Raw genomic sequence first — 23,578 nt, forward strand, 5'->3', positions numbered from 1 at the left:
AATGTGCGCCCATTGATAGAGGCTCATGTGCATCCGCCTTTGAGGGGCAAATGCCGTTGCCTTCTAAAGTTGTACCCGACTGTAGCTGTTGCTGATTTTGATCTCTGATCCCATTTATAAATATATCTTGCAGCGTAATATATAAGTCCGCATTTTAGTAGTTGTAGTGGTAGTACGACCTTGCTCAGTCAAGATTGTACTCTGAACATCTTGTTCGGGACAGTCTGAACTCCCAGTAATATTTGACTATTTACTAGTTGAAAGGGACCAAAAACTGAATGAAATGTGTATTGTGATTATGGTGCAAGTTAAAGAATGCGCTCTTTATTGATAAAATCGAAAAGTTTTCACACTTTCTAATGCATATATTGATGGAAAAGAAGTTCATGTTTATTAGCAGCACTGCTGTTGCTGCAGTGAGTCCAGATATGATGTCCAGCAGAGTCTTCCCTAGCATGGTTGCATTTATATGCGCTTTTGCATGCATATGAGTTTGCGAGTCCCCCAGTGATGTGTGCAATGGTTTGTGGTTTCACTGTGAGATATGAAACACTTCAGCTCACTATTCTGTAAGAGCCCAATGCTAAAAGTGTCTGCATTGCCTCTACTGGCAGACCTTGGCTTGGCTTGGAAAGGACTGGAGCATAAAAGACAGTTGTACTGAGGAAGAATGTGTATACTATATTATTGTAGAACTACTGTAACTCAACAGTTCTGAAAGCATTAGCCACATTATGATTGCCTTGAAAAACAATAGATTAATTTCCTGCAGCTAAGGCACTTATGTTGCCTTCTCTCTCATGCTGGTGTACAATCACTACTGCACTTATATATCACTGTTTCCAGCACAGGGCTACATAAACATGATCATGATTGCAGATAAAAGAATTCTTATATAAAAAAATGTTACACAGTGTTTTCTGTGTAGCCACTGCAGGATTGGGCATCCTGGATGGTGCACTTTGCATTGCAATTTAAAAAATCAGTTTCACCTCAAAGGTGAAGCATTGATAGCGACAAAAAAGTATTAGACATTGACACGAAGCAAGATTCGTAGTTTTATAGGCATATAGATAACAGTAAACATTTGCTTACTAACTAAATAAGCATGGTGTTACGCACGCACAGACAAACATGAACAGATTTCACTGAATGACCGCGAGCACTCGCTGTCACAACGAAAGCGTGATGAGAAGTGCTGGCAGCGTCCCCAGGAGTGTGTATGCTTGTCCTAAAGTGAAAATTTTGTGCTGGTGCTCGCTTCACCATTTAAACTGTGCCGCATCTCCAAAACTCATTTTACGCGACCTGCAACACTAGGCACGTAGGAAGGCAGCGTGCATGAAGCCACCAGCCATCTCGGCGCGCCTTTGCACGCTTGTCCTTCACCCTGATGCCCATCGCAGATGACCTCAAACATACGGTGCGTGGGCCATGTATGCGCTCAGCCACGCGAACAGCCACGCACAGCCATGGCAGGACTAAAGAAGGAGACAGGTGGTCTCCTTCACTAGTGCATGCTTGTTCACATGTCCTCCAACATTGGGCATGCTGGTAGATGGCGTGCATCAAGCACGCCATCTAAGGTCCCTAGATAAATCAAGTTTTCAAGGTAGCGCCACTCCTCCTTTCCTGCTGGTTTCCTCCACCCCGAACTGCACTGGAGCGCCCCCAAGAAGGGTCAAAACTAATAAGGGCATGCATAAAAAAGGGAATGTTTGGTGTGAGTTATCACACTGAATAGAAACATGTACGTTTTGATAGAAGCAAATCACATATCGAATAAGCAATTGCTTAGTTCAAAGTATAATGTACAGTATAATAGAGGCATAATGCGCGCTGTCCAACTAACAACATTGTGTATGTTTTATATTTTACACCACTAGCCATGGCGCCTCGCATGCTCCCTCGCATGCGCCAGCTTAGATCCAAATTCACGCTTGTTACTTAATTTCTCTACACTCCGACGGCAAGAAATAAAAGATGAAATCAGCCATGGCTTAGTCTCACCTCATGCTGAGGGCAGGACATTAGGTATGATTTGTCATTGTTATTGAGATCAGCTGTTTGTTTTGATGCTGTTAGGCCTACACAGACGTTACCAAAGTATAGAAAAAGGTTTGAATTTAACCTAGCAGATGGCTCCACAGGCCTTAGAAATGATGATGCGTTGACGATGCAGAACACTTTAAAAGCCTGATGGTTCATTGCATTATTATTTTCTACTCCGCCCTTGTACGGTACGCAATGACGGTGAGGAGCAAACGCCAACTAGATGCCAAGCAGACGACGCGGCATGGGTGAGCATACTAGGAAGGACGTTTGCCCCTGTTGTCGGCTAAGCAAACTTGAAGAAACCACTGAAAAAAAAAGTGTACTGTAAATCAAACGAAGCCTCAGCATTTAAGTAAACGTGGCCTATAGTTACAGCACCGAAACAATTGTAGTTGTGATGTATCACAGACGCCGGCGTCCAGCTGCATGTTCGCAACTACGGCCTGGTCATACAGCTGTTTCGGAGCTCTGACACGAGTGGCGTTTCACTCTAAAAAAAAAAAATTGCCTGTAGTGAAGTATACTCTGTCTCACAAGCGGCATTTAGCAGAGCCAAGGCTGCAATGTATGGAAACGCAGGTGCTTGCATAAGGTGAATATAAATCGCATGTCAGCTACAATGCCCCATTTGCGTATTGTTGCGCAATGACGAACACTGTGGACACTTGGCACACTACAGGCGTTGGTAGCAGGAAACAAAACGCGGACGAAAACATTTTGATGTCTTCGCCTTCCTCATTGTCCGAGGCGCCAGTAGCTTCCACAGAGCTGGAAGGAGCTTCTCATGCAGATTAATACAGCGCTGTGTGCTTTTTTATGCCAGCTGTTGTAGCACAGTCTAAAACGCTGCCCTATGTCTTGGCTATGACTGCGCCTTTTCTTCCGGCAGAACTCCGACCAAATGTTTAGAGCATGTGCAGTAGTTTCGAACCTTTTGCAATATCTTAAATATCACCTCTAGCCATTTAGCACATCACTTGCAAGTGATGCACCAATCACAGACTCCATTGAAGTAGAAAAGAGAGAGTAAACATGAGTGTGAGGAGGTCGGTGCAAAGAACAATGGAGTGTCGCTACTTTGTAAACTTGTTTTATCTATGGACCTTAATGCCATCTACCAAATCTTTCTCGGTGTGCCCTTGCATGCTTGCCTTTGCATGCTTGGCCTTGCACTCGCAGCATATGGTGTGCGGATAGCTCATTCTCCTTGCATTTGGATTTTGTTTGGGACACCACGACAGCGGCAAAAATACTCCTGGAGTGTTTGTTTAATTGTTACCGCAATAAAATATCGGTACAATAAATATCAGTTGTCAATCCTTTTGAGGTGCCTGTGTCAGTCATCAGTGTATGGAAGTCACAGTTCAAGGCAATTTTGTGAAACACTGAAATGTAATTGGCAGAAGGCTTTGGTGCATGGTAGTGCCAGTGAAACTTGAAATGGCTAAGCAGTTCTGAAGATCTTGAATCTTTTCATTTTTTGAGAAGCTTTACGGTCCTGATGAAATCTACTGCTGAAGGGTTCTGTGGTGTGAGCAATGCTTGAACAACTTTGAATGTTGAAAATGTTGATGGCATTCACTTGCAAAAGTCTTTTTGCAACAGCCACAGTGAGCTCTCATGCTTTTGTAATGAGTGCAGTCCTTCAACATAGCAGCCATCAGCTAGTTGCAATGCCATTCCAACAAATGCCGATACCTGTGCACAAGATCAGTAAAATGCTTTAAAAAATCATTTGTTATGGCATGAATCTAATTATTAGGGTACAGCTGAGAATAAATATAATGTATGGCATGAATCTAATTATTAGGGTACAACTGAGAATAAATATAATGTGCAAATTTTGTAAGTTGGGTTATGAAACATGAACTGCAAGCCATGCTGTGTGATGTTATGTAGCAAGTTTCATTTAAGAAGCTGTATAATGTGTTTAATGTGTTTGTAAATAATGCATACAAGAACTTTGCTGGTCAGAAAGTTGGAAAAATGGGTCTGCAGTTGCTTAGAATGTACTTGTCACATGATTTGCATAGAGATAAAACTTGTCTAGTTCCCAAGAAGGAACAATGCTACACAATACTGCTACTGATTTTTTTGAAAAATACTTTTCATATGCCAAGAAGTCCATAAAGAGTACCAAACTAGTGAATGTTTGCAGCATAGCAAACATTATTTCGCTCCTGTTTAACAGAACAATGAATGTTCTTGTGGAGTATAATACAGAAAAGGTACTTTGGTATCATACCTGCACTGCCGGAAGGAAGTGCTGAAGTAGATTTTGAGCACCAGAGGAAATCTTTAGAGCAAAAGAGTGGTCATCTGCAGATGCTGAACAGTGTACATGACATGCAACATGGGAAGCCACTTATGCAGAGGCCTAAGGTTGTGCAGTGATCATGAAGCAGTTCAAGGCCTTGGTTTTGTTGTGTAGGCAGCATGAAAGGAAAATTGACCAGCAGAATCCAGGCAGGATAAAGTATATTTCAGTTCTCTGTGATATTAATCATTGCAAAATTGAATCAAGATTTTGTCATTGTATCAAAATTATAGTAAAGCAGATTTGCAAGATATTGATATGACCAGCCATGCTGTCTTAAACAAAGTCAATTCTTTTGCGAAGTGTAACATCGAGAAGAAACAAGCAATTAAAATGAGGAATCTGAGATGTGTATATAGCCAGTGGCTCATCAAAAATGCAGTGACAAATAGCTCTTAAGGAGAACTGGTATTTGCTTAAAGATCACTGTTTGACCTCTTGTAGCATGTGCATGTTTGTGTTTCCTGTTCGCTACATCGACTTGTCATCCTTTATCTGTGCTGGCTTGTGTGCATATTCACTATGCTGTTAGTCAAGCACTGCGTCAGTTTCAAGATGCAAAAAGTGGGCTGGCCATGTGCCGCCACCATGCGTATGTTTGTCTAGCATAACACTAAGTTCATGCTTGCCACTGCAAGCGTTCTCCACACATCCTGTACTTGTTTGTGTGCACAGCAAATTTTCTTTTTAACATCTGCCATACATGTTACTGCCCTTCTTAGTTGCATGTACTATCTGCTGTCGTTCAAATGCATACAACAAAGTGTATGGGGAGTGCATGGTTTTTGTGTAACCTAGCAAACATATACGATCAACTGTGATGTCTCACAAGTGGTGTTCGTGACTCATCATAGTTTGTCATATAGCTTCCCACTCATTTTTTTTTTTTGCTGGGTTGCACAAAAACCACGCACTCTCCACACACACTGCTGTTCCCATTTGAGTGACTGCAGATAGTACTTGAACATAGTAGGTTTGTTTACTGCTCCAGAACCTTCTGACCATATCTATGACAGGCATGAAGGAAACTTTTGTGAACATAAAGTACAGGAGAGCAGGCTCAGCAACATTTGTAGGAGGAGCTTTTTCTGCACTGTTGTCAATGATTGCGTTTGATAGATGCAAGTACATCTGTGGAATGATTTGCGTCTATTGCAACAAATGTTCATGAGGGAAGACTGCTGGATTGGTTACCTAATGATGAAGGAAAGAGAAAGGCCATATTAGCTATAAGGCATTGACAACTGCATGGCTGTAGTGATAAGAGGAAATGAGGCCAGCAGGTTGGCTCAACAAGTTGTAAGACCAGGAAGCTGAGCAAGAAATGGGTAACGCATGGAGTGAAGCTGAAAAAAGTTCTCAAAAACAGTAATCCCATCGAGAAAGTCTTCATGGCAGATGACAAGAAGAGTTACATGAAACTATTACCGTCGACATGCATTAATTCAACCCTGATGGGACCGATGAAATCGTTCGAATTACCCGGTGGGTCGAATTAAACAAGATGCAGAAAAAACGGCAGAACACACCGCTCATTGATATGGCAGTATTTTCCGAATTCTAACTCGCCTTCGAATCAAACATGCACCCACTTTATGTGCCCAAAGTAGAAAACTAACGTAGAAATGAGATTAAAGCTGCTAAACAAAGTAGAAATCTAACGCGCACCTGACTTTTTAGAAAAAAAGACGGGCAAGGGCCTGACCATGGGCCATATGCGTTGCATAGTGGCAGCCGGTTTTCTAAAGTCAGCTTTGCTGCAGTACATCAGTATTATGTCGTAAAGCATACAAACCCAGCAAAGGCGGTTTTGGTATTGTGTCCGATGGCACCGCGCAGACGATTTTCGGCCCAATTTTCGCACACACCCACACATACACGTACACACACACTCACACACACACGCACAAACACAGAGAGAGAGACAGACAGACACAGCAGTCCGAAAGTAGGCGTTTTAGACAGGAGTGGGGAGGGGGATGTGCGTTCAATGCTATTGGGGTCACCATAGGTATCAGGTGCGTATGTGTGTGCTGACTGGTCAAGTTCGAATTGTCTGGGGAAGGACAATTTTAGGATTGGAACAACGAAAGTTTGGGCCCATAGAAATCGCATGGGCGCTGGCTAGAAGCTTTGGTTGGGATCGGATTAACCAAGATATTGAATTAACTGGAGTCAAATTAACGAAGTTCTACTGTATCATAAAGTTGTCACAGGCAGTGCATATCTTTCTTTTGATAACTCTTGCATGTTGCCAGTAACCTTCTTAAAAAGGGATAATATTCAGCGAAATGTATGATTTGAAATGGTTTTAATAATATAATCTATTCAAGATGCAAATTCAAAGAGAGATTTGATTGTGCCCCCCCCCCCCCCAAATAAAATAGTACTTCAGTATTTCATTATGCTTCTTCGATAATACTGTATGGTGTGTTGCAATGTAACATCAACACAAAAACAATGTAACATTACAATATAACACAATAGTATAATAACAATATAACAATAGGCATTTACATATGTTTATAAATGGGTGTATTGAGGTAGCAGGATTTAAATAATCAGCATGATCTTTTCCAAGCTGAATGTATGGATCATCGGTGGGTTGTATACACGTGTTTCTGATATTGCATTTTGTGTGTGTGTTTCTGTATGGATGAGACTCATCTGTAATATTTATTATGGTTGCATATTTACAGGGGCACCTTAAATGCAGCTCATCAGTGAATTGCTGTGTATTCAGCCACAATGGCCAACTGCTATTATGTGGGACATCAGGAGGCAATATATGTCTTTTTGGTGAGAACACTTATTTCGAAAATTGCAAGCAAAATCATTATCTTTGTTTTCCCTGTTGTGTAAGTATCTTTGAATTTCTGTCCTCTGTCTGTTGAACTTGGCATTTTTCAATTAGACGATAAACTGCTATGTTGAATAAACGAACGAGAAGAACACTGTTCTTTTTATCATATATGGCTGCTTGCCAAAATGCGTGTTGTGTGCTTTTCTAGCCAAGTTAGAAATTAATGATGGTGCAAAAATAAGCTAGCCTGTGTGAGAATGTATGATGCACCAATGACAGTGCACATAATTCACATGCCCATGTCTCTTGTTACAATGCTATCTAAACTCCCGTCGTATTTTGTTACCCACAAGAGTCATCCAGCGTGACACTGTTAGATTCACCTATTGCTATCAACTCACAGAACCATGCACCTGTTTTTTCTTATGTGTTTCTGAGTGTCTTAGTGAGCACAAGTGCCATGTGCTTTGTGCAGTGCTGACAATATGTTGTGCCAGCAATTAGTGCACCAATGCATTGCGCATCATGTTTTCACATGGGTCTATCTTGTAAGGGAAGCCAATAGTGAGTGGGTGTGTGTGAAGTTAAATCGGAACTGCGGTGCAACCTTAGTACTTCTCTGATTTGAGACACATGTGGAACTTAAGATAGTGGGACAAATTCAGTTTGGGCATTTGCAGAACTTAGAAATGCTGCCTAGGGAACCAATTTCATGAAACCTATTTTGGAACCCTCTGGTTTGGGCATGGGTACCTATCAGAGGGATAAAACTTTGTCATAGTTACAACCCCCATCCTTTTGGTGTCTTCTTGACTATACCTGATGTTCAATTCATGCCAATTAGCTGTAGAGCTGCCGAACCTTTGAAACAGTCACTCTGGAGTATTTGTTCAGACATGAAGTGAAACAAAGCATGCACTTGCTATTCTGAGCTCTTAAATTTACCAGGGCATTTGATATTGCTCTAAATTATCTGCCTCTTTCATTTGTCAGTGTGCTCTACTGTATAACAAAAGCTGTGAGGAAAACTAGTGCCCTACTCAACTGGCTATGGCAGGAGTCACTGCCCCGTTTGACCCCCCCCCCCCCCCCCGCCCCCTTCGCTTCCATGTGCACTGTGCTGTGCTTGAGCTTTAATGTTGCATGTAAGCATTAATGGCATTTCAACATCCTCAATCATCTGCCAGTGTGTTAGCACGTGGTAGAAATGGTAGTCTGGTAGAAATGGTAGGCACGTGGAAGAAATGGTAGTCTAACCTAGGTATCATATCTTCAACTAATAATTGTAGTGCACACTATGTTGAACCTGTTTTATTTTTGTACAAAGGTCTTTTGTTTACAGATTTGCTGCAAGAAAGTACAGGTGGCCTGATTGGAATAATGAGACATTAAATATTCTGCAACTGCACATATTTTTCTGGTGGAACTAGGTGTCACATATGTGTGGTTGCCACTTATTTGCAAATGTTAGGAAATATTTGCAGTTCATGCTTGAATACAGGCACAGAAATGTTGAGTTGAGGTGACAAAAATGATACAAATTCTGCATTTTGTGTGCTGAAACATAATTTTATCTAGTAAAACGAAATTGGGCTAGTTGGTGTTTATTTATCTTGTAATGCGCTCAAAACAACCGAGTAGAACTAATAACTAATTATATATATATTCAGATAGTTGCTCGAACAGCTGCCAACAACATGCGATTGGTCTCATTTATCAATAACATGCCACTATTTTTAAAAGGCTTTAAGTTATGTGAAGCACTGAGCATATAAGAATGATTTCTTCAAGAAACAGGAACCACGAAGCACTTTTCTGGCGTTGCTTATGTTATTGCACTTTTAATATGTTGGAATAGAATTTTGTTTCTTTGCAACTAGATTTTATTTATTGCCTTTAATTCTCATTTCATTCTCTTTCAGATGTGAGAACTCATGAATGCATTGCAAATTGGGTAGCCCATGAGTCTGAAGTCTTTTCAGTGCAGTTCAGCAGAGATGAAACCACATGCTTCTCAATAGGAGCTGAGGGCACTGTACGTAGCACATGGATTTTGTGAAGATACATTGTGTTCATGCGTCATCATTGTCAATAGTCATATTATGCCAACTGCAGGATGAAGGCCTCTCCCAATTTCCTCCCGCTGTTCCTGTCTTGCATCAGCCTCATCGTTCCTTGCCTCCGAATGCTCTTACCTCTTCCCTCTGCCTTGTCCTCTGTGTTCCTTTGCTCCTCCTCTCACTGCTTGGTACCTACTTTTTTTTAGTACTTTTTTTCTTCTCTTTTCTGCTTTATGCATTTTCTGTCTATAGTATGCGTAGACATGGCAATTTTTTTTTTCTCCTGATTGGGCTCTAATGTACACTATGAAAGCATGGAAACACATTTAGCTGAAGCTCTTGAGCCCTGGCACATTTTACATTTAAGTGGGACAAGTTTAACGTTTATATGCATAGAATGACTGGAAGAGTTGAGCAAGTTGGTAAGGGTTCATGGTATGGAAAGGCAGGCATGGACACAAGTAGACACGAGCATAGCTTATTATTCAAGTATTGTGTATTTGTATTTAGCTGCTGATTCCTTGGTTTCCATTAACTTTTGATACTTTACATCATGTGAATGCTGTTCACATGCAGGATATGCTTTGTATTTTTTTTACACATATGGCTATGAGCATAGCGAACATACCGTTTTTGTAGAGGAGTTATAAGGTGAGGCAGACACATACCTTGCCGCTTATAATGTGAGCTTTGGAAGACAAATTAACAAAGCTTCGTTAATTAACTTTTTCATTACAGCCTTGCGGGTATAAGGAGGCAGTCACATTTTAATACATCCCTATGTTTTTTAATCTTGAAAATGGCATCTAATTCGAGTTATTCCTTGAATTTTAATGCTCAATCCAGGAAATATCAAAACCGAGCATGCCAGGATTGCAGTAAAGATGTATACTGTTATGTCAGACAGAGATGCCTTGCGTTGAAGTGCACCACAAACATTGAATGGCGGCATGTCACGGCAAATGTGGTGCATTGCGGCAGATGCTTGCCTGGCAAAACATGCCATATCAGTATCTGCCCTGACTGGCAGCGACATTCAGTTTAAACCTTCGTTGTTCTTTTCGTCACAAGGCGTTTCCATTGGACATAACAGTGCAATCTTTACTGCAATCGCGGTGCACTTAGTTTCAATATTGCCTGGATTGAGCAATAAATTCAATGAATATCTCGAATTAGATGCCATTTTCAAGATATTAAAAAAAATGGGGATGCACTAAAATGTGACTGCCTCTAAATTTGCCATATAAACAACTACCCCAACGTTGTACCTCGTGTTATTATGGCAAGGTATGTCAGCCTCTGCTAGGAACTTCTCTGCAAAAATGTGATGTTCAGTGTGCTCATAGCCTGTTTATATACAAATCTGGAGAATCTATAAAAAAACCACCCTATATATTCTCCTGAGCAAATTTCGTCACTAGGATCTGATGCAGCAATAAATTGCATAGATAGCTAAACACTGTTGCACTATTTTAGTAAATGCCTGGTTCTTGATGAAGCAGGCTTTGAAGCGCATTCACAATAAAATTCAAGGTTCTCTGGCTGCAACAACTCTGGACCAGGAGCTTTGTAGATTGTAAAATTTACTCTCTCTCAACCTGTGAAGCGTCCTTGTGAAGATTACTTAAAACAAATAGGAAATGAAAATAACTGCTGTTTTTTAGTTAATGATACTGTTGAAATAAGCACTTAAACATAGTGTGAGAAGCATACATTTCGCTCTCGTCTTTTGGTTGTGTCACAGGGAGTGTGCGGGTACCATTATTAGGAATACATTTAACACCCAAGCACCATGAAAAATTGTTGGTGGTTTTAGCATTTTTGCATGGTAAGCCTGCTACTGTGCTTAAGTTTATTTTCAGCATTTAACTGGGGGTTGTGCATAGAAGTGCAGTTTGTGTGCATGCTTCTCTGTTTGAAAACAAATAATTTTGTGGTGGCCTAATTTGTGTGTAGCAAAAGGCAGCTGGGAGGAAAATTAACCAGTGAGAAAGTTTCATGTATTTAAAGGGACACTAAATACCAACATTAACTTAGTCATAACTATCAAGTTACCCTTAGCAACTTATCAATGTTCATTTTTTGCCAAGAGACACTTCCTTTATGGTGAAAACACCAATTTGAATTACTTCTGACTTATTGGGCAAAATATGCAGACACATCATCCTCTACTGTCTAGTGCAGTTGTTGAGTCAACGGTGCCACAGTTCTTACAGAGAGGGGTTAATGGCGCCAGAAAATGAAGCCAACAGTGCAGTGACTAATTGAAACCTAGCAGGTAAAATGACGACGGCACACACATACAGGGTGTTTCACTTAACTTGGGCCAAACTTTAAAAATATGCAAATGCCATGTAGCTGGACCGAACCAAGTAATGTTGTTTGCCGTTGCTTGGAGATACTCAGATTATTTTTTGCATTCCGCCAAATTAGATAATTAGTCTCCTGATACAACTTTCTGTTGCTCAGCACGTGCTGCTACACAAATGTGTTTTCCCGAGCGTGAAAAAGAAGCCCGTGAATACTTGCAAAGTGCCTTGAGCGGCCATTTATGTCGTAATTTTGCATGTATTAGTGGGCTTCTTTCATGCTCGGAAAAACACTTTTATGTAGCACGTGTTAAGCAACAGAAAGCTGGATCGGGAGTTTTTCATATGGCTCTACAATTTTCTCATTGACACTACTCATCTAATTATAATAATTGAGAAGTTGATTAATTAATTAAGACTAATTATCTAATTAGGCAGAATGCAAAAAATAATCTGAGTATCTACAAGCGACGGCAAACAACATTACCTTGGTTTTGTTCAGCTACATAGCATTTGCATATTTTTAAAGTTTGGCCCAAGTTACGGAAAACACTCTGTATACAGAAAAGGTAATCTATGAAAGCTCTTTGCATAAGTCTTTTTGATACCCCTGCTATTGCTGGAATCATTTGCCGGACCGATCATCTCGGGCTTGCTGTACCAGGAGCAGTCGGGAGCTATTCTCGATACACGTGATGCTTTGGGCTTTTTGGAGTACTAACCTATCAGTTAGCAGGAGCTAATGCTTACCTTTAGTGTTCCTTTAATGAAGTTCTGTTTCTTCTCATAGAGTTGATGAGAATATTCTTAGCTGCTGGACATGTATCTAGTATGGAACTTTGCTACTGGATCTTGTGAACCTAATTGCAGTTGAATGAATCATTGCTGTAGGGATCTCAATTTTCACATCTTGCTTTTCAGCTGAGGCAGTGGAATGTGTACAAGACAGGCCAGAGAGTGGCTGACTTTCCTCTCCATGCTGGCTGCATGGGACCATCAGGATTCCGGCCTGTAGGGAAACTTTTTTCTCTAGGTGCCGACAGTGAGCATATCTTAACATGTGCACCCACTTCTGGAATTGTATACAAGGTTAGTAATGGTACAATTTTCACATTAGGTTTTTCTAAACTGCTGGCTTATGGTGCTTTCCCTTGCTATGGAGTGTGGCTTGTACAAGTATGCATTTGATTTACTTATTTTACTTACCAATTCCTCCATGCAATAAGGACATCCCAGTGGGCTAGTTGGTGCATTTCTGTTCACATGACCTGAAAGGGAAAAAGTGTCATCCACCTGACAATAGCACAAAGCTACAAAGGGAACCCACACAGGTTTTTCAAGAAAAACAGTTTTGCAGTCTAAGATAAATTTGTCCTTGTCTTGGATCGAACTTGACACCAACGCTTTTTCAGGGTGGCCACTCTAACACGTGAGCTAACCATGAGGCTAGCAGGTCGCAGGGCAAAGTTGAATTAATCAATAACTCGGAAGTGCAAGGACACTGAATATTTCAAATGAGTTTTGTGGAAGTTCACAAGGTGGAGGAAGTTCATGAAAATAAAAAATTGTCATCCACCTGACAATAGCACAGAGTTACAAAGGAAACTCACACGTTTCTGAAAAAGAAAGCTATGCAGTTGAAGGAAAAATTCATGAAAAAAGAAAAATGTACTGCGCAAGTAAACACACACACCACACAAGGATCGAGACATGGACAAGTTGATTGCAAACTACTGAGGTTGTCGACTGCTTTGTGGCAAAATACGTATTCCAGAGCACAGTTAAGTGCACTTGCATAGACAGAAGGTGATCAAAAGTACTGTGTCATGCAAAGCAAAATCTAATCAAGCGATCTAAGAAGGATGTTTCGGAGCTATACAACGATATTGAGGTGTCGCAGGCAATTCCTCCTTTCTTAAAGGGGCCCTGAACCACTTTTTACCGAAGTGGAGAAATGCATTTGAAGTTAAAATAGGCTATTTCGGAAATACTTTGCTGCAAAAAGTACTTCAATGTGTTCAGCAAAAGTGCAGTTATTATCAATCAAACACACCCTTTGCGGTCCTTCCACTTCTTCAATGCCTTGTACTGCGAAGGCTATGGCGGTGCAGGGCGTGCCCACAACGCTCTGCCTACTGAAAGTCACCATGGCGCACAGTTCAAATTTGATTTTGGATGGTCACGTAGATGCGCCAAACATAAGCCAAACGCAGTGGTCCTCAGCGAGCCGCAGTGCGCTCAGCCAGCAGACTCGTCGCGGCGCTCCGTGGAAGCCACAAGATCTATGATACGTAGCAGACCGCAGCTACAAGCAACTGTAGTGCATATGCACAATGCTTGCTTTGTGCATGACAAGTATTGAGTGCATGCTCATGCTCATATGCCCTGTCTGTGTGGACTGGCTTTGTCCTGCACCAGCTTGACTGATGGATAGTGCCACATCCAACTTGCACATTTTAAAGAAAAGCTTGATACGGCTAGGGGAAATCGCCTGTCCACAGAAAACTGTCATCATCAGCATTGGCTCGAGCGTCATCGTCTTCTTCCGCAGCTGGCTCGTTGGTTCGTGCTCGGCACGCGCTCGTGCCGCTGCTCCCGTGTTAGTCGTCATCTGCTTCCACAGCTGGCTGTGTTGCCGCTAGCGTAGAATTTCACTTCTCTTCTGTCGTGTTTAAGGCCGCGTTTAAGGGGGTATAAGCCATTGCTAAAGGGGGTATGAGCCATTCATTGTCTTATGTAACAGACAGATTTAATTTTGAACCAATTTAATTTCGAAGAATCGCAAGCGGCAATGGCGAGTGAATGCTGCTAACCATGCCGCCGAGCTTACTCGAGACATCGAACGCAAGCGACAACGGTGGACTGCAGGCATACTGTCAGTGACGTCGTTCTCTTCGTCGAAGCCGAACGTGTGTGTAACCTCATAATTGCGAAATACTTCAATGAACCCTCGAGATTAACCCAGTGATAAACACTGGGGCCGCACGTTTCAGCTTCACTGTTTAACCATCTGCACATAGTGGAAGGGCGGATGAGTTTTTCACCAAGCCCGAGGGATGGTTCAGAACCCCTTTAATGTGATGTGTTTCTGCACTTTCTCGTGCAATTTTTGTGGTTGCTTTTTCCTAGAACCTTTGTCTCTGAAGAAACTGCCTTGCATTTGCAGGCAGCACAATGGGCTGGCCTTTTATTCAGGTCATTATTGTGTTTGATTGTCAGCTGGTGACCCGCCGGGGTGGCTTAGTCAGCTAAGGCGTTGCACTGCTGAGCACGAGATCGCAGGATCGAATCCCGGCCACGGTGGCCGCATTTTGATGGAGGTGAAATGCAAAAACGCCCATGTGCTTGCGTTGTAGTGCACGTTAAAGAACCCCAGGTGGTAAAAATTAATCCGGAGCCCTCCACTACGGCGTGCCTCATAATCAGAACTGGTTTTGGCACGTAAAACCCCAGAAAGAAGATTGTCAGCTGGTGCTTACACATACAATCATTCACGCAGTGCTCAGTTTGCCCATGTAGGTCTTGCCACAAGCTGGTGGAATTTCGAAAACCACTTTTGTGGCACGTCGCTCATATGGCTTCCTGTGCTTCTTGCTGCTTTGTCGTGTGTGTGTGTTGTCATGTGAGATCTGCAAGTTTTTGTGGTGCAGAAAGCACTACACCGATTCCATATTAGTTCTCAACTTTCTTCAAATTACATGAAACTCTGTGAGGAATCAGGGGAACCGAGGGGCTTGATTTTAAAGCGAATAGCTTTCATTGGCTACTCGGACAGTTTTCTGGATGGGTGCCTGGTATCTTGCATGAGAGTGAGAAGTGACAGAGGTTGGGAAGGAGGGCAGCTCTTCCTGATTGGTCTCCACGAGCAACCGTGTTGGGCAGAACGTTATTCTCTGAGGAGCGGTTGCCAACACTGCTCTCGGAGAAACCTGCTGGGTGGGAAAGGGCAGCGACAGAAAAGAAGGAGGTCATTTGGCACTCTTCCTGCCGCTCGCTAGAGCGAGAAACGATGGTAGTGAGACAGGGTGTTCGCCTCTGGTCATGCTTCCACTCAGTGTTCTAGAAGCTGTGTCGTTCACTTTGCCGGCCCTTTATTACTTAAGGGTTCCAAGTTTGCTTTAATCCATATTATAAAATTGAGTGTAGTAATTATTAGCAAGCCCATCAATCAATGTGGCCAGGAGTGTTTCCTCAGTGTGTGCTCAGTGATTTATCATTAATGGGTGAACCTGCAAAGGAATGCTTTATTTACATTTAACATACTGAGAATAATTGATGCAAAATGAGGAAATACAGTGAACAGCACATGCTGGTTTATTCAGTAGCCATCCCATGAAAGCACAATTGACAAAATAAATGGGACTGCTGAAATACTACATGACAATTCTAAGCACAACAGAGAAAACAAATTTCAGCAGAACCCATCTCACGATGAATGTGCGACGCCAGAAAATGCGTATTTTGCAACCGGGCGCAAGGGGAACTGGCGACGCAATCTCCCACGCGAAAGGAGCAAAGCGGGAAGGCAGCACGGGAGCGAAGGAAGCCGGGGGGGCGGAGGGGGGGCGGCTTCTACTCTGCCAGCGAATGCGTTGGCGCCTGTGCTGGCTGTCGGTGTTGTCGCGCACACCGTATCTTGAAAGCGATCTCCACACGGCTCCGACCTTTGTATGTGCTATGCTTACAGCGCTCAGTTTCCGTTGAAGCGAAAGACGGCACGAACCTTCGCTCCTCGCTGTGGTGGCTGCGTTTCCCCACGCCCACGTTTTGGCAGTGGTTGTCTGCGATCATCGAGTCTATTCATGTTTGCTTGTGCGCGTTGACACCACGCTTGTTAATTCAGTTAGCGAATGTGTCAAGTTTATGCAGCCGATAAATCTACTATCCCTACTCCTTATAGCTCTCTACTAATTTTCTATCGCAATTGATGCTTCGCCTTTTGGGCGAAACTGATACATTTAAAAAAAATGATTACTTTGTCTGCTTCATGCCAAGATTGTGGGTACTTGGACATTAACCTTTCAACGTTCGTAAATTTAAATGGATGCAAAACTCCCAGTCGCACGCTTCGATTCTCGGATACGCGCGGCTGCTTGGTCTGCATGTTTTGCATACATGCAGGGCTTGAAATTCATTGTTTTGGTTGTAGTGCGGTACCGCTTATAGTGCAGATATTCACGACTCCGGCGACTTACATTATAAGCGGTCTACATGTAGCTTCTTTAGTATCGTGGCTGCAACTTCGTTGCAATGGCTCCCCATCAACTGGCCATGCGTGGCACAGAGGTGTCTGTTGTAAGGGGCACTATCGCTTCAATATATATTAAGACTGCATACCCCTTGTGTTACCTTGTCACATCTTTTGTGGGGGATTGGCCAAGAATGGGCACATACAAATATTATATACGCCGAGCCAAAGTTGCACTACATACGCCGTGCCGAAGGCCAGACAGCAGCCAGCAGCAAGTTGTTTATTCGTGCACATAACCATTGCCCCATGTTGTCTACTTGGCAAGACAGCAGCCAGCGCATACCTAGTGGCCCAAGCTAGTAGACATGGAGGCAAAATGCAAAAACGCCCGTGTGCTTGCGTTGTAGTGCACGTTAAAGAACCCCAGGTGGTCAAAATTAATCCGGAGCCCTCCACTACGGTGTGCCTCATAATCAGAACTGGTTTTGGCACGTAAAACCCCCAAAAGAAGAATAAGAAGCTAGTAGACAACTTGGGTCACTGGGCAAAAGATGTGACCTTTCCAGCACATGCTATCCTTTTGTACACAAGCATCTGAAATTGGCAGTCCTTATCTCTATCAGATCTGTAAAACCTGATATCATGCAGTAGGGTTTGGTTATTTTATCTTTGTTCGATGTTGCAGGAACATGCTAGGACCAAAAGTATTGTTGGATGTTGCTAGGATTAAAAGTATTTAAGACTATTTCTAATTATATCTTTCATGCTTCTATGCTTACCTGTACTTGGAAATGCTTGTGTGCTGATCCCAGTGGCGCACCGACGGGGGGGGGGGGGTTTCGAGGGTTGTAACCCCCCTCTGACGCCGACTTAACCCCCCTCTTTTGTTTAACCCCTTTTCTTTTCTTGCGCATTTGAATACTGCAACTAATATGTAAGACGCGAAATCATCTGCACACTCACAAAAGGCGCATTTTTTGCCAATTTCCTCTGAAGAAATTGAAATTAGTGCTATTTACATGGTATTGGCAAACTGTCAACCCCCCCCCCCCTAGCAGAGATCGTGGGTACGCTACTGGCTGATCCAGCTTGGTTCTATCAATGTAGGCATCCCCAAATAGTAGTAGTATACTTAAATTTAGACACCTTGTAGGCATGCAAAAAATGGTAATTTATGCTTTAAACTGGCATTAACTGTGTAGATATTATTTTTGATTGTTGCATAGTTGCTCACGTTTTCCTCTTGCTTTCAAGAAAGCTGGGCAGCTATAAGCATGAGCTTACATGTGAGCTCGACATAGTAAGGAAGCGGGAATACACACCACAAAAGAAAAGAAACAGACACGGGACAGACGCTTTTGTGGTGTGTGTGTGTGTGTGTGTGTGTGTGTGTGTGTGTGTGTGTGTGTGTGTGTGTGTGCGTGCGTGCCTGCGTGCATGCATGCGCACGTTTCCTATGTCAAGTACGTGTGCAACAAATAGGCCCATAGCAAATCCTTTTGCCTCAACTGCTGTGTGAGGCATCTCATGGACAGTGCTTTGCTACTTGATTCACTAATGAGATATTGGTGCATAAACGGTTAAGTTACATGCCATAGCCATATCAGTTTGTAACACTATCTGAGATATAGTGCACCAATCAAATCAAATCAATCAATCAAATCAAAATTTATTCCAACATACAGCAGATGTTGAGGGCCGTGGACAAAAAGCCAGCAAGGCTTGATGTGGTCCATGGCCCCGTTTTAAAGGCAGCAACAAAACAACAAAGGATAAACACAGTCTAACACAAGAAAATAGAAAAGGTGAATGTCCACACTAATAACTGTGAAGCCATTATCAGTATTACCATGAGGAAATAAAGTACATAAAGCAAATCATATGACATACATATCGAGTAATTTTTTTTTTAGAAGTACAGCTAGTACTTGCAAAATACATCACAAAAACAATAAACAGAAACTTAACAGTCAAAAACATGCAACACTATATACACAAGCTTTATACAAAACCTTTATAAAAGCTTTTATGGGACACAATGTATGTAATAGTTTATACAGCTTTATATAAAAAAGGTCGTGATACACATAGTACAAAGGCAAAACAAAAATAATTATTATACAGGAAATACACCGCATCAAAGAAAGAACGTTTGCATACACACTTGCATTTAGATACATCTTTATACTAGCATTAAAAAAAAATAAAGCATTATGTTATGTTTGTCTTGTTTAAATGGTAAGGTAGTCGAAAACGAAGCATTTGATAGGTGTAATTTGTTCTAGGCCTCGGTAATTCCCACATTTCCGAGCTCCTTGTATTGACCGTTTTATGTTTTGGTACCAAGTTAGATATACGTTTTAGGGTGTCGTTGCTTTTTTTAATACTGGTTGTATAGCTTCGTATTAACATGTTTTCGTAAATGTTGGGCATAGGTAGCAAATTCAACTTTTCAAATAGAGCACTAGTTGGCGTTAAGTAAGGAACGTCTAGGATACAACGTACGGCCTTTTTCTGCATTCTATGCAGTGTATTGATATTAGAAAGCGTTGTAGTGCCCCAGACAAGATTGCAATAGTTTATGTATGATAAGAACAGTGATTTGTACAGAAGAAGTTTAATACTTTCTGGAAGGAAAAAACGCAATTTGCATAGTATTCCAGTCACCCGAGAGAGCTTACCCATTAGCATTTCCACGTGAGCATTCCACGACAAATGTTGCTCAAATACGACGCCAAGACACTTAAAAGAAGGAACAATTGGCAAAATGGAGTTATTAAGCTGTAGAGTGGTACTAGTATCAATGTTTCGATTTTTTGGCCTAAAAAGTACAGCAATTGTTTTATTAACATTTATTGTTAACGAGTTCGCGATACTCCAAGAGGATAATTTTAACAGAACCTTGTTGGCTTTAATCATGATATGTTCAGCATCTTTTGCAGTTACTAGAATTGTAGTGTCGTCTGCATATACAATAAATTTTATGTCATTATCAATGCTCACGAAATCATTAATATAAATACAAAAAAGCAAGGGCCCCAAAATACTTCCTTGTGGTACTCCTGCGTCAAGTGGTTTCAAATCAGACGTGTGACTGTTTATAACTACTTGTTGCATGCGGTGTTGAAGATATGATTCCATTAATTTCAGAAAAACGCCTCGAAAGCCATAATAGTTCAACTTTTCTACTAGGGTAGTATGATTTATGGAGTCGAAGGCCTTTGAGTAGTCGACAAAAATACCCAACGTACATAGCTGACGTTCGAAAGAATCTAATATAATTTCTTTTTGCGTTAGAAGGGCAGTTTCAGTAGACTGACCTTTCGTAAATCCAAACTGCATATTTGTCATTAATTTATGTTTAGTTATAAAGGATGTGATGCGGCTGTGAATTAGTTTTTCGAGAGGTTTTGAAAAAATTGGCAAGACGGATATTGGTCTATAGTTAGTTAAATCGTTTTTATCACCGCGCTTGTGTAACACTGGAGGCTTTTTGGAAAAGTACCATCAGATAAAACAAGGTTGTAAATGTGTGTCAATGTCGGAGTGATGGCATCTAGTACGTACTTTGCAGGCCCGATTTCAAAACCGTCGGCATCGCAACATTTACTATTTCTCATGGATAAGAAAGTGCTAATTATTTCATTATCTGTCGTAGGACTTAAAAATGCCGACTGGCTGATCCTTGAACTTAGATAATTCAAGCAATTTGGATCGTAAGAACTCTTTACTAAATTGGTGAAATAATTGTTGAAAGTTTCTGCCAGTTCCTTTTCTGATATTACATCTCCATCAATCGTTATTTCTCTAATAGTCTCCTTACAGCCACTTCGGCCAAGAACTGTATTAATACGCTTCCAAACAATCAATATCTGATTTTTTCATAATGTCATCGTTAAATAAATTTTGTAAGTACGCTCTTTTCTCACGACGTAGAAGACTATTAACTTTATTCCTTTGTACCCTAAATTGACACAAGATTTCTTGAGACCGCGTTGAAATAAAGGCATCGAATAAGCGGTTTTTTGTGCGTATTTCTTGTAAACACTGTTTTGTAACCCATGGCTTTCTACTTTTGCGCGCAGGTTTAAGAACTTTGTACCTAAAACATTTCTCATAAGCAGCTTTAAACTTTTCGTGAAAATATTCGTAAGCGGTCTTGGGGTCTGTAATTAGCAGTAGAGGTGACCAGTCAATAAGCAATATTTCATTGCGAAAATTGTTTAAACTGTGTGCGTTTACGTCTCGTACAGTCAAATGAAAGTCATTCGCGGTTCCAATAGGTGCGGTTAGTTTCAAGAATAAAAAAATTGGGAGGTGATCGCTGATGTGGCTGCCTATAACACCTGATGATAAATTTGTATTTTCAATATTAGTTATAAAGACGTGTATTAGTGTAGTTGAACCATGCAAAATATGAGTCGGAGAACTTACTACATTTTCAAAACCATTAGATTCAAGGGTCCTATATAATTCGTCACGCGGTTTAGAAGTCTTTAACAAGTCAATGTTTATATCACCTGCCATAATGAGCTTGAATCCATTATCGTTAATCCAGCTTAGGTACTCGTCTATAAAGGACAGAAAGTTTGGTATACATGTATTTGGAGGTCTATATAGAACACAATACACATTATCATTGCATTTAATTGAAAGCACTTCATAATCTTTAGTAACAAGGGAAAATGACTCAATTAGTTGGCATTGCAACGTGTTTTTGGTCATCAACATAACGCCTCCTCCTCTTCGAGTGGGTCGATTTAGGAAAAATGATTTATAACCGGGCAACTTAAGCACATCTATTTCATTTTTATACCAAGTTTCAGTTATCATCAGCACATCTGGAGTGAAACCAAACGAGGCAGTAAGCGCAACAATTTGGTCTTCCTTGTTTCGTGCTGATTGTGCGTTTATGTGGATGAAAGATAATGAAGATAATGAATCGACATATCAAGAAATGTAGGCAATCTGGTCAACTGTAAATTTGATTGTGTTCAATTTTTGCTGCCTGCATATTAATAATGACATTTTAGCTCTCTCATTGATAGCTGCATTATTCGTTCTCATGCGTACTTTATGAAGACAACAGTTAATGAAACTAAGGAAAGCCAACTTTAACTGTTGGCTTCGTATGGTTCTGACGAAAAAAAATTGGGCCCTTTGGTTCCCCTTCTTCTCATTCATGTGTACTTTGTCACTTCCATGCAGGAAGAAAATGGCAGCTTTACTAATGTCCTTTGTGTCGGCAACCATAAGAATCATGTTGTTACTGTGGACTGGTCACCAGCCGTGGACTGCAGCACTTGTGCTACTGCATCTGTTGATGGCTCCATTTCCGTTGCAACACTCTTCAGCCATGTCTGACAGCAAGTACTGTAGCTTCTAAACCTTAGTCTTGAACAATGCTGCATAGGAAATGCTCTGGCATATATGGCAGCAGCTGGAGTGTTATGTAAGTTGTTATGTAAGTGTTACGTAAGACGTGGTGTGACCTTTCACTAACACTGCTGCCGTCCTCTGACTTGAGGTGTGCGGTCAGCTACTTACTCCAGATTTTTGATAAAAAGTGACGTTGTACTCTGCAATGCTCACTTTGCGATTCAGTAGGCAATATTGCCGAGTGTACAGCATTGGTATGCTGTTTACCTGTATAAACTCTTCTGTATAAAGATAGTTTGCTAAATACTGTGTTAGCGTACTTTGCTCTATAACATGAACTGCTTCTCTTATTACTGTAAAATGCTGCATGTAATACGAGGTGGTGTTCCAGGTTTTGGTGTGTCAGATTGGCGTCGTGTAATATTCAGGCACAAAATCATTTGGAACTTCAAAGGAGTACTGACAGAAATATTTTGTATCTCGCTTTTTATGCTTTATGAGACAGCTGCTGACTCTGTAACAACAGTATGGTGCCAGAATTCCTTGAATGCGCAACGAATAATTAATAATATCATCTTTTAATGTGACTAGTTCACAATGCTCTCCAAAATAAGCACAGCTTCGTTGTGTAAGATGTGCCGACAAGGGCCGCTTAATAAATTTTAAAAATTGGAGATAGTGTTCATGTGGGCATCACAAACCACTCATGCACATGTCAGTCAGCCTAGTGCAGTGGGAATACCTCCTGCAGTGGTCACAAGCCACACAATGGTTGTGTCGCTGAAAGCTGGGTGTGTGCCGCATCGACCAGTCTCACTCTTACTTCTCTGCATTCAACATGTGGTAAGCTTAGTCCTCTGCTGTCACTTCTCTCGGAATGCACCATGCCCTTCCCACCTGCTCCTCCTCTATTGCCTCATCTCTCGTGGTGCAGTGACGACCACTGCACTGACCCGCTTGTCATGCGAGTCATGACCACCATCCTGATTTTAATATTTTTGTGATGTTTTGAGGACCTCTAGTAAACAGCCTGCTGCTTGCACTACATTTAGTGCAGGTTTTAAATTTGTCGCAATGAAAAGACTACATAAATTTATGGTTTGGTGTGCGTTTAAGGAATTGAGGCCTCATATAAGCACTGCAGTGTTGGCAGTTATCTAATAAAGCAATACAGTGGAATCACGATATGATTCTGCATAATACATTTTGCCGGATAAAACGTCTTTTTCTTTTCCGATAATATGATTTGATGACATGATATACATGAACATATATATATATATATATATATATATATATATATATATATATATATATATACAGGGTGTTTCAGCGAACACTTTCAAAAATTCTGAAAGGTTGCCTGTGGTAGATAGCCCAATTATAGTTCATGAGCTGGTCTACTCGAAGAGGTGGACATTACTTGCACAAGAAATTGAAATGCATAATCAAATTATTAACAAA

General features: G+C 41.3%; 1 protein-coding gene across 3 annotated transcripts in view; it reads left to right on the forward strand.

Annotated features, from left to right (window-relative positions):
- Positions 1-22,418, forward strand: part of LOC119456732 (WD repeat-containing protein 91) — a 50,565-nt gene extending 28,147 nt beyond the window's left edge. For 2 of the 3 annotated variants that reach the window (XM_037718570.2, XM_037718558.2), the window contains exons 14-17: positions 7,072-7,171; positions 9,098-9,210; positions 12,466-12,633; positions 21,944-22,418. In XM_037718570.2, coding sequence (XP_037574498.1) covers positions 7,072-7,171; positions 9,098-9,210; positions 12,466-12,633; positions 21,944-22,099 — 537 coding nt within the window. In that variant the 3' untranslated portion in view covers positions 22,100-22,418. Of the gene's footprint in view, positions 1-7,071; positions 7,172-9,097; positions 9,211-9,290; positions 9,424-12,465; positions 12,634-21,943 lie in introns of all 3 variants that reach the window. The other variant, XR_007466203.1, reaches the window with a different exon arrangement.
- The last annotated feature ends 1,160 nt before the right edge of the window (positions 22,419-23,578 follow it).

This window comes from Dermacentor silvarum, chromosome 1 (assembly GCF_013339745.2).
Source record: "Dermacentor silvarum isolate Dsil-2018 chromosome 1, BIME_Dsil_1.4, whole genome shotgun sequence".
Lineage (NCBI taxonomy): Eukaryota > Metazoa > Arthropoda > Arachnida > Ixodida > Ixodidae > Dermacentor > Dermacentor silvarum.